The 12,571-nt window shown below is 36.9% G+C and overlaps 1 protein-coding gene across 1 annotated transcript in view; it reads right to left on the bottom strand.

Moving 5' to 3' along the window:
- Positions 1 to 12,571, bottom strand: part of 5-HT7 (5-hydroxytryptamine receptor 7) — an 87,233-nt gene that overhangs the window by 34,058 nt on the left and 40,604 nt on the right. Inside the window, exon 6 of the mRNA XM_034329945.2 lies at positions 11,623 to 11,835. Within this exon, the coding sequence (XP_034185836.1) occupies positions 11,623 to 11,835 (213 nt within the window). The remainder of the gene's footprint in view (positions 1 to 11,622; positions 11,836 to 12,571) is intronic.

Genomic DNA, 12,571 nt, shown 5'->3' with positions numbered 1-12,571 from the left:
CGAGAAATAATCCTGATAAATGATAAGAATAATGCGATTATCCTACAATGAGGATTATCCTGCATTGTCCTTAAAAGAAAATCCCATTATTTCCTTTGCAACGCACCGGAAATGGAAATGAAGGAATCTGTAGGGGTAGATAGTCAGGTGAGACTTTCTAAAGATGCATATTCAAATTCGAGTAGAGAAAAAGGGGTATGAGTAATGGCATGTTCGATGAGATACGTCTGTGCCTCGAAGATACTCGATATCGACGTACAGAGGGCAAAACGAGAACAAAGGGAAAAGTGTCCCCGTGCGATACGAGCCTGCAGTTGCACCGGAAACGGCTGCAAAGCTTTGTAGAATCGTACGGCAAAGGAAAACCCGTCTCCATGAACAATTCATATTATAGTTACCGTACACTTCCCACCTGCATTGTTATTGTTAAAGTATACACCCTCGTGTTGTCGCTGTCCCTTTGGATCATTTATTATATCGCAACAATCTACCATTACTGTTCATCGTTGTTATTATTTTCTACTATTTAACAGCAGAATACTACATCGATTAAATGCATCGTAAAATATCATTCAACCCCGTGAAGACATCAGTTTGAATTTTTAAGTGTCTATCACAATTTAAACTTGTCACTCGAAATATTTTACAATCATGTCGAGAGAACGTAGACATTAAATTACGATGGAATTCCAACGAGAATATTTCTTATTTCCTTTTTACAACCCTTGACTTGGCCCTCGAACAAGTATAACAGAGAAAATACTACAGATACGCGAAAACGATGGAACGCTTTATCTCCCGCTGAGAGAACTTAGCTTCAGGCTACTGATATTTTTGCCTCCACTTTTTCATCTTTACCCTCTTCTTCTTCATCATCCTCTTCAGTGATGCCGATCAGTATAAACATAAATCAAGTTTAATGGAATATATTTGATGGATGAAATACAACGTGTTCAGAATTCTAGGCTGTTTCACAAGAGTACTGCTCTTGTAGTTTTCGATGACAAGGTGTAATGCACTCGCAGATTCGTCAATTAGTTGTCAGAACTTCTTCTATTTGCCTTTTACATAAAATTGTGAATGATAGATAGCAGTGTAAATATTGGACTTTGCTTTTACTTTAAAATTCATATTCATTTATTGTGCAAGGTGTAAAAATTTGTTTAGAAATAAAAGTTTTGTTTTATGTACACTGTCGAGCAAAGAAGGTTTCCTCAGGAAAAATGATGAAAAGAAAGATAAAAAATGATAATAATTAATCCTATCTACAGGCTGTAAGGGGATCTCGGTAGAATTTCTTCAATCGAATGGCAATCGTCTTGCTCTAAGCCATGAAATTGCGAGCTAAGAGGATATCACAGTAAAGAATCACACAAGCCAATAAACGGATAAGAAAGAAATGACATGATTCCATCATCCTTGCTGAGAGTTTAAAGGTAGTTTCCAGGGGAAACGAAGTAAAAATCAATTAAGAAAGTGTAACGAGTTTACGACGAGCACCGTGATGTTGTTTGAAAGAAAGTAAAACGAAGAAAAATAGTGGAGTTGCGAGAATTTTTTCAAATTTATGAAGGTATAACAGCATTTGCAACCACTTGAATACAGCTGGTATGGAAAGCAAGGATGATTCGAAAATACCAGTAGATACCAGTAGAAATACCACTTGACGAAACGAAAATGACCAAAAATGGGAAAGTTTGATAAATATTGGAATAGAAATTTGTCAGGAGGATTGAAACATCGTTGAAAGGATTTTGTATGCGACCGGTTACAAAAATATACGTCTCCATGAAATATTCCCTGTCAGCAAGCTCCACAAACTGAGTACATCTCGTTCCCATCAGATAAATTGTGTTGTTCATCGCATTTTTGAAATAGCCTTGTTCTTTCCATGTTATATTTCTTGTCTAGGTTGTTCGATCTTACATCTTCCATCATTCATTGTCTAAATTAATCATCTAATTTATTTTATCATTCAGTCTTGTTCGAAATTTTACTTCTTGACTTTCTGGTATAATTGAAATCATGAACGTAAGAATTTTTTGGATCACACACAATTTCGTTTAACAATCAATGTGATAATACCTTCACCCTGATCTTCAAATAGAGCAGGAAATTGATCATGTTTGACAGTGGAAAACTCAATATCGCTTTCCTTTATTACGCTTTCAATTCGATACGGTGACACTTCATGAATATATTACCACATCATTTCGTCTTTCTAGAAAGCATGATATCGTAACACTTTCGACTCAATGACAATATTGTGGTTAAGGAGGGTTTAATTAACCCGCTAGATCATTAGAATATTCCATCCCAAACGAATATTATTAAAAAGGGATAAAAAGGTATTCTAAATTCAGCTACGTAAAAAACAGCAATATTATCATCAGAACATCATTGCGAAAGGATGAAGCCGAAAAAAAAATCCTAAAATCCCATCGAGGATTGATGAATCTACCGGTGAGGCATTGGAAAGCTGCTATACCTAATACCAATCCTAATATCAGCCTAATATCGCGTCTGTCGCCCGGTTCTGAATGCCGGCAACCGAATTCCATTTATCAGCGTCTCCCATGGCGGGAAAATCGATGGGAAATCGTGGGCCCTAACTTTCCGTTTAAATCCGCGAAATCGGTCCGAGACGCGTGAGATGAGCGAACAGATTCCGCTCGAGGATTATCGAGCGGGCCAACCGGTTGAGAAAACGAAACGAAAAGAGAAGAGGATCCATTAGAATGGAAATGGAGTGTGCGTTATGCGCCTTATGGGATTTATACTATGCCGCGACGCTTCCACGTATGAATACCCGAGAAAACGTTGAAATATGGTACCGAAAATCCAATGAAAGGAGCTGGACGAAACGATAGAAGTTTCTTTACGACTGTTCTCCGAACATTGCACGGACACATAGGTGGATAGATAGAAAGGATTTACACGTCACTTTTCGCTGTACGGTTGCAACCTTTGTCAAGGGATGAAACTACAGGACTGGCCGAGATTTAATTTCAACCGCAGGCCCTTTACCTTTTGTCTCTCGAGACATCTCGTTGACAGATTTACTTTTGGTTACGGTTTCATCGTTTCGTGAGATTAGATTTCAGCCAAAAATTCATGCATACATGGTATTCTACATAAAAATAGTTTTTGAAATATTTTTAATTTGAAAATCAGATATTTCGTGGGAAAATTTGAAATGTCATGAATTTTTCATTCTTTTGACATTGTTGTGATTAAGGGAATATTAATTATTTCGCTTAAACACGAATCGCAGATATGAATATCAAACTTTCGAAACTGGGACAATTTTATCTCACGATTTCATAGTTAAAGCCTTCGTCCTTGATACTTCTGCATTAGAGAATTGTTGTCATGGGCTCTTGAGGTTGAAGCTCTTCATTTCCGGGCAAAACTTCAACTGCAAGTTACAATCAGAACGTTTAGATATCTTTGTGGGTCAAAGTAAAGAGCTCTTAATCTTGAACTTGGTCTAGAAGAGATTTGAACAATGATAAGCAACCCGCAGCACTCTAATCATTTACCAACTTCTACTTTATTTTCAACGATGCATTTTAATCAGATGAAGTGAATAATTTTTTAGTTTAGCACGAAAAGATGAAAAGATTGTTAATTTGTAATCTTCATTAAAAATCTAACAAGGTGACCGACAAATGATTAAATCTGAAATTTATGTAGGAAATAGGTTAAGCCGGTGGCTTCCCGTATCTTCTGCAAGCTTCTTCAGCTTTGTCTTCGATATTGGCTTCGGAGATTCAATTGCTTTCAACAGAGGGATGTTTCTCTCTGATCTTTTCTCGCGCAACCTGCTAGAAGCTCTTCCTCTTTAACTTATTTCAAGAGCAGCATACACCGAAAAGGAGCCGAGGGTGAAGAGATTTAGAGTGTTTTGGGTGAAATGAAGCAGGAAAATCCCGCGAAATCCAGCGGCAGGGGAGAAGCATTTCCCTGGCGACCGGGTCAGCTCTCCGAATAAACCGAAAATCGATATCCGATTTGTCGACAACAGAAACAAACAAGCTACGAATCTATCAGAATACACACCCTACTGGCTGGATGATCTATGGATTTATTATGACGTTTTCATATGGTCTTTCATTTTGTACATACAACCTTCTTACTGTTTGATGGTGGTTTAGTGTTAACCCTTTTATGATTACAACTAATTTTTCTATCTGTTGTTTATATTTAAGAAATTCAGTCCCTCAATTTTATATTTCTCAATTAATAAAATTTTTGAAATTCTAGTCAGATTTTTTCATTAATTTCTATTGTAAGCACCATAATGATAATAACTGAATAACTGCTATATAAGTTAGAAGCTTGTAAGTTAATCATCCTTGTAATCGATTAGAAATTATCTACAGACCAGTTACTAATTACTCTGCAATATGTTACAGTCGATAACAATGGCAATCATTCATTGATTAACTATTAATTATGCAATAATAAGCAAATAATCGTCTAGTAATCGCATAGCAATCACCAATAAAGCAATAGCATGTGCCAAGTAGTAAGAGTTATTCCGTTTATCATAGTTTCGCTACTACAGAAATAGATATGTACTTTACCGTACACATTTTACTGGAAAATTTCAATATAGCATCAGACACACAGACGGCATATTAAATACGATATAAAATATTTCAGTGAACACTCCTCGACCTAAAACTGCATATAACAATCCACTTTTTTAAACGTCAATTTCACTCTATTCACTCAATTTCATTCATAGAATATTTTCAGAAGCTACTCAATTATGAATTTTATTAACAATACTTATGAAAGAAAATAAACATGTAAAAATAACTAAATTATGTACTATAAAAATAATTAATAATTTTCTAAACTGATTCATTATCGAGTTCCAAAAAGGCTTAAAAAGGTGGAATGTTTTTGAAAGAAGCACATTGACCTTAAAAAATTTATTCAAGTAAATTGAAATTGATACGTGCAGTACATCCGAGTCCTCCTCAGGGAACCGTATATTGTACCCGATTATTCCTATTCGCGAACAAAGCCTTGAATTCTGAGCTACTTATCCCGTGACCTGTGACACCATGACCCATTTTATTATGACTGTTACGACCCGTTTTACAATGAATACACGATTCTGCTATTATTTAAATTATAAATAATATTCCTACGTTGGTTGTACTTTCTGTCAAATTCTATTAAACTAAAATGAACAAGTAATAAAATAAAAATTTTCCAACAGTCTGCATCAGCACATCGATTTTACAAATAACAGGACAACAAAAAACGGCTTCGTTCCCTTCTTTTCCCGCTATTGAACTCGCCAAAAACTGGTAACAGATCAACGATCGAGTGAAAAGAAATTCCTACCATTGTACGTTGCATTCCGAAACGGGAATTACAGATAGCAGGCAATCATGGATTGTTCGTTTGGCTGCAACGAATTACCGCTTCCGGTCGGGGAACCATCAAACGGGAACACAATGAACGGCTGGGAGATTATTGCGCGTTCACCGATGCTGAATTTCGGTCGGAGAATTTTGCAAAAGCTGTCGGCCGGTGTTAATTCCCACTGAAATTTGCCGTTTTCGTTGCAGCAACACAGTTGCCCAACAATTTTGACACACGAGATATAGAACGCTCCACGGAATCGCGCGCCCGACGGAAGCTGCGGACGACATCGTGCAAACACTCGGTTTTCCCAGATAATGGAAACGCTGTCCGAGTTACCAGAGACTGGCGATATTTCCTGCCGGATGATTTACGAAGACGAATGTCACCACTTGAACGTTACAACAGAATGGGAAACAACGTTGTCTGAGATGAAACGTGAAAGTCTCAGTAATCAGGATGTATGGCAATACTTGGCCCTATGGCAAAGAGGAAGAAAAGAAATACCATCGGCATCTTTGGAATACTAAAATTCAGGTGTTCTCTGTAGCCTCCTAATCCGCGGCAAAGAACATTTAGCTGATAAACAAGCCACAGTTACAACGGACCATTGGCCGTTCAGGCAGCTGCTGGTGGTCCTCGATAAAAGTGAACGAGCCAGCCGGGAATAAACCAATTAGAGGCGGTGCTAGCCGTCGAAACTGGTTGCCGTGTGCAAGGAGAAACAATTATCGGATCAGGGCCGGGCAATTTACTCGTCGAACTATGCTCGATTCGACTTCATTCGATTCGACGTCGACGCAACGCGGATGATGATAACGCGGTAATTAGCCTGGCGTCAATTAACGTGAATCGACGATGATACGCGGTTCCGCAGTAGACGTATTCACCGGAAATTAAACAAAGAAGAAGTGTACTTGGATGATTCTTTGAAGACTGAATTTTTCGAGTTACTATAAAATAATTAAAATATTTGATTATTCCACTATTAGGGTCAAGTGAAAAAGTACACAAGATTTTCTGATTTCTTTTAAAATCTGTTCCACTTTGCTCCAAGTTTTTCTATTAAAGTAATAGTATCCATGTTTACTTTCAACAGGATTAGATGCTGATCGCCTGAAAGTATTATTCTTTTCATGGTTTTCCATTTACTAAAGTGAATTTTGTTAAATGAACATCTGAGAACACACAAAAGCCACGTGTCTGATGACAGGAACATCGAAGTAGCTCGATACACTTTACGGTATGAAATACGCGAGGCTTTCGCGGTACATTACCGAGAGAAATTTTCTTTATAATGGCGTTTCAATAGAGAAAAATTCGCCGCATAAGGTAACGTTATAAAACGTATTTTTCTTTACATTACCTCGTGACAGGAGCATATTTCACGAAAAGGAGAGACGTATTCGATACGCTACCTCAAATCGCCTTCTTTTCACTTGGATACCCTCTTTGGCCATTGCTATTTCCGTTTCCGTTGATGTAACCAATACCTTGTAGATATTGAATTATTAACAAGAAAATGTAAAACAGCTGTTCGGTATAATTTTAGTTACTCGTTTCAATGCTTTTGAAATAGTAGAGTGATTGACTTTACAGAAAATACATTTCTTATCAGACAGCATATTGGAGGTCATTTTTATCCTAGGCAACGTTACAATATGGGAGGTCGTAGAAAAATCGAATGCTATCATGGCACCAGATGATGCTGGTAATAAAATCTGTTTTGTTGGCCTCTTCCAAAGTCGTGCATCGTTTTCTGATTCATGCCATTCTGGATTACAAAAACCACGAAGAGAACCATGTGGAAAAGCTTTTGTTACCAGCAAACAGGCACTGGATATTAATATTTTTGTAATTAATAAATAAAATTATGAAACCGAGTTGGAAATTTAATTTTTCATCAGAGTAAACTCATGGTTATTTAAAATTTCAAAAGGATCTACTAGAAGTTCGTACACTGCAATGGCAATATTGAAACCCATCCGTAGCATATAAAGTTCGAAACGAGTGGCAAACGAATATTTCACCTTTTCGAAAGTAATATTTACTCGCGCTTCGCTCGGTCGCAATTCAAAGGTTCCATTCAGCGAGTTTTTAATTGCCGACCAAGGCAATCGAGCGTGTCGTAAATTTGTTCGAGACGAGACACGATAAGTTCTGGCTGGTTGGCCAGCAGCCAGTAACTCGTGTAAACGCGTGCATTCGAAAATGCTGAAGAATCGCCGGTTAAAAGTGTAATCTATAGCTTGGTACGGGCATCAGGAGCACAGAAGGCTCGTCGTTCGATGAAAGATGCATGAGGCTTTTCTCACGCATCTGTTCGAACCTGTTGGCGTTGGTCCAACTAGTTTTATCCCCCCTGAAAGTTTGACGTACGATAATGTATCCACGTGGAAGCCTGAGAACTTGATATATCTTCACCCTTCTCCCTCTGCTTTTTATCGTCGCCCTTGAAATAGTAACCGATAAACGAACGATTCGATTCTTTTCATTGGAAATCTAAATTTAGCGTTCGTATAATAATTATACGAAATTTTAGGTAGAATTAAAAAAAATTAAGTTTAGTAAAACTTTTCATTAATTTTAAATAAAACTTGTAATTGCAGTGTGGTATTAGATAAAGATTCCCTGCATTTTTCAAAGATCCTATCGAGTCGACTAGCAGACGGCTAATTTAAAAGAAACAAATAAATACCGCCATTACGATGCTCGACAAGTAGAAAGTGTACGTGATAAATCAGACAGTGGTAAGGCAAGAAAAGGGAGGATTGCAGAAGACGTTTCATTAATTCAAAGGTTTTCCCGGCCGTAGGAAAAGCCTCATCGTACGGTAAATTGCAATTTTATGCAACGATAGAGAAATCGGGAAGAAACAGCGTAAATACCGTATCGATTTTATTCGAACGACCCACCGCGGCGATCTTAACTCGTCGAGAAAGTCTCGTTTCTCTTGCCAGGTCCTTATCATTCTTTCCCTCTGCGCTCCTTTTTATTGCTTTTATCATTCTACCAGTTAAGAATGTCGAGATTGCGACTCATTCTTCGAATTTAACGCGGATACTGTTTCAACCCCTATCTCGAACACCCTCGAACGCCACCCTCGACCTCTCGAAACCCTTTATTACCGAATCGAACAACAGAGTTCGTTATTCGAATAAAATAAAATTGTTGCAGAAACACGAGTAGTAAATTATTTTGTATCATTAAAAATATCATATTTAAATTTATATTCTATTCAAACATAAAAGTTATGTTATATTTTAAAATTGTATTTTTAAGCATGATTGGAATAATTAAGCAACCATAATTATATAGAAATTTTGCAAACATTTAATTTTTAATGGTATACGCAGGTAGCTGGATCTGATACCAACATTCATTTCTCCTCTAAGCTTGCTAGCAACAAATAGCAGCATTTATTGTTGGATTTATCTTGATTTATGTAAGCAGATAAATATGACAGTACAAGCAGAAAGGAGCATACGAAGATTAGACTCATACATTTTTACTAGAACTACCTGTCACATAAATTACCATTTTCTGGAACCATAAAAGCAAGCCTACTATAAACAATAGGAACGTCAGGTCACTTTTAGCAATAAGACAAGTATTAACTTGATACAAGTGTACCATATTTCTCAGAGGAACATAAATACAAAAATTTTATATTTTATAAGAACGTAGTTAAATTCAAAATATTATAATAACATTTCGAAATTAAATAATTTAAAAATTGTTTAAAATATTCCAAGAGGAATGACTTTTTTCGAATTCTGTTATTTTAAATCTAAACCCAATTCAACACCGGAGAAGAACGTTGAAAAAATATCGAAACAAAACTGAAAATATTCGACAGGTGGACATTCGAACAAAAAAAAAAAAAAAAAAAAAAAAAAACAAAAAAAAAACAAAAAAAAAAGAGAAACAAATTCGTCGAGTGTCGCGTATCACGCGCGAGCCGATGAAAGCAGTCCCTCGAGTAATTAAAAAAATTCGAATTGTTCTCGACGTGAGAACTTGCAGCCGCGACCAAGCGAGAAGCATATGCTTTCCTTTTCTTTTTATTTTTATTTTTACCTTTTTTCTTTTTTTTTTGTCAAACCGCTTGGCCAGTAAAAGCGTGCGACAGTGTCACAGCTGTTCCGACATCTCCGCGTGAATTTTCCGCATTTTTCTGAGAGCCGGGAAAAGTGAATTTATGGCGTGTTCCATCGGTGAAACGAAAGAATTCAACGGTAACGAGGTCGGAGCAAGTTTTTGTCAGGCTCTTTTGTTTTCCACCATTTGCGTTTGCTAATTTTTACTTGGCATGAGAATATATGGGGGAGAAGCTTGTAAAATGTCACGTTCTTTAGCGAGAATTTTCGACCCTTAAGAAAATGCTTTCACGCAATAGGTACAGACAGAGAAAAGAAAGTTATATTGTAATTGTACGAAATATTATAATATTCGCTGTGGAAAATGCGGATCAGAGATGTTAATACATCCTTCATCGATGAAACTTAGTTTCTCAATTATGAAGACATCTCTGCTTGAAAATCTCGTGTGTCACAGTGTCCCTTGGGACTCTTGTCCCAAGGCGTTACAGGAAATAATTTTCTAGTTGCCCGTCGCATAGAGTAAACTTCGTTATTCTAACTACATCTACGATGTTACAGGTTTGCAGGAAATATGCAGGGAACTTCTACCAGTGTCGACTAAAATTTTAACGATCTCTGGCAAGCTTCTTCGCATACTATGATGAGCTCCCCTTAAAACTGATAATAGATTGTGCAACAGCTAAGAAAATTAAACGCTGTAAAGCTATCGTTGAAACTCGACGAAACATTGCGTATTCCACGGGAGCTAATTCAATTTCTCTTGTGAAATCGTGAGCAAAGTAATCTTTGCTTATTACTGAAAGTATGCTTAATTGTGTGATTTGAAAGATAATAATACTAACGCGTTAATTACCTTGGAAGCCGTAAATGTATTCTAATGAAATAATTGATAGAAGAAAAGAGAAAGAGAATTTTCAATGGCATTATACTATTATTAGCTTAGTGAATTCAATTAATCTTAATACTGAAGGTGCTTAATGCGCCGATATTTTTAATGAAAAAACTTTTAAATTGATGTAACCAAAAATAATCTGACCCTAGTATAATTTATAGCGCAAGGAAATTAGAAACATCAACTCTCAGCCGTCGTGAATTAAGTAAGAAACTTTTCCTCGAATTCACCGGCCTGAAGTCCCTTAATTACTTAAATTAGTTTATGGCACGTGCGAGACTAATAAGTTACAAAAGTGTTCGAACGATAGTACTCGGTAAACCCTGGGGTGCTAGCAGGATGTCGACAACTTTAATGCGCTTTACGTATATTACACGGCGATGTTTTATAGAAAAGAAGAAAAATTATTCTACAGGACAGCCCGTTCGAAAAATCACTACGTATTAGTGTCAAAATAATATTAAATTATTGGACATCAACTAGCAGATTTGAAAATGTACGAAGTCTGGCAAGATTTGATGACATAAAAGTATTCTAAAATAGCAATTACACTATGCCAATTTGAAGCTTAAGATTTATAAAAACTCACTACATAAGGCTTTTGTTAAAAACTGACAAATTGTCAAAGAATGGTACCTGAATTTCCATGTGCTCCATTGCTTGCTGTAATTAAAAATCAGCCATTTTGTATTAAAAATATTTATGAAGCGTTTACGTAATTATTATTATTAAACCTTAAGCTTTAATTTTGCAGTACTTTTATGTCATGAAATCGTGTTAGTATGCAATATTCTAATATCAATGAATTTTCATTCGAAATATCATTTTCTTCTTCTTTTTTCCTTATACTAAACTAGTAAAGAAGCAAACTTCGTGAACGAGAATAAATATTACATTTTCTTTTGAAGAATGAGTTCAAGTTCCTATGCACTGTTCCATTGTAAACTCACGATTCGCGTTAATAGGACAGTTGCGAGATCATGCTCGTTGAATAGTTTTGTTGTGACTATCTGTGACCCTTTGTATTCGGGTGAGATTCGCGTGGAAAGTTTGCCTTGCTAATTTGCGGTGAGCGATCGCGAAATCACATCCATTAAATCGTTCGTGCTCGTCTCTGTAAATCCGAGCTTTTGTTTCGCGTGATAAACGCCTTTTCGTTTATTTATGTTAAATTTTGTTTAGCAGGTATTTTAGCTGCGATCGAAGAACGAGAGTAAAAGAGAGATTTATTCATTCACTTACCGTGGTGGAGGTGCTCGAACTTCGGTGTTGCATCACAGGTGGACTTCCATGAACCCCCTGAACGTCAGAATTTAATTGACGGTTTACAACGGACGGCTGATGGTGCTGCGCCGTCGGCTCTATGTCCAGGTAGCAATGAGCCTCCAGGTGACTTTGAGCTCTTCTTTCCTCCAGGACTATTTTACGCGCGGCACAGAATATCTTGTAATACACCTGTAACACAAATTATCCTCGAGTTCGATCTATATCTCTGCTTTCAAACTCTAAATCTAATATCGAAACGCGACGGAAAATCAATAGAAATCTAGGCTGACATGGAAACGGTAAAATCACTGGGTAAATAAGCGAACCGTTGACCACAGGACAGGGGGATCGTTAAAATTCAAAAAATTTCTTTTTGTTTTTCCAGCTGGACAAGAAGAATTGATTTTCGATGTTGCGGTCCCGATTGATTGGACGTTTCACATGTGGCAAACAAACCCATGGAAATAATTGGTGGGAAACCAACGTAACGAGTCCGGAAAATAAACGGTCGCGCGCACTTTCGCGGTCGTGTGACAACGTTAACGTGAATTGACATAATAGCAGTGAAATAATTGCCAGGCCGTCGTACCGTCGTCGACGATCAACGAGTGACAGTTTTATTGCCAGCCGTTGCTTTAATTAATGCGATAAAATGTGACCTGATGTTTGCGATGGATAAACGCGATCTAGTTGCCGGATACGTTTCCACGAAACTTATTTATCGAGAACGTGAACTGTGTCGTAAGAACCTTTTTTGTAGATCGTTCCAATAAAACCTTCGAAGCGAAAATTTGCGATGCTGTGACCTTGTGTGTTAAGTACATTAAATGCAATACGAAAAATGGATATGTGTAATAATAATATTAATGATATGTTTAATTTTCGCTAATGAAAATGTCGATGTTCTAGGCTCCCTAAGGAAAGT

This window comes from Osmia lignaria, chromosome 2 (genome assembly GCF_051020975.1).
Source record: "Osmia lignaria lignaria isolate PbOS001 chromosome 2, iyOsmLign1, whole genome shotgun sequence".
NCBI classification, from domain to species: domain Eukaryota; kingdom Metazoa; phylum Arthropoda; class Insecta; order Hymenoptera; family Megachilidae; genus Osmia; species Osmia lignaria.
Note: the sequence above shows the minus strand (reverse complement) of the source record. Positions and strands in the feature narration are given on the sequence as shown.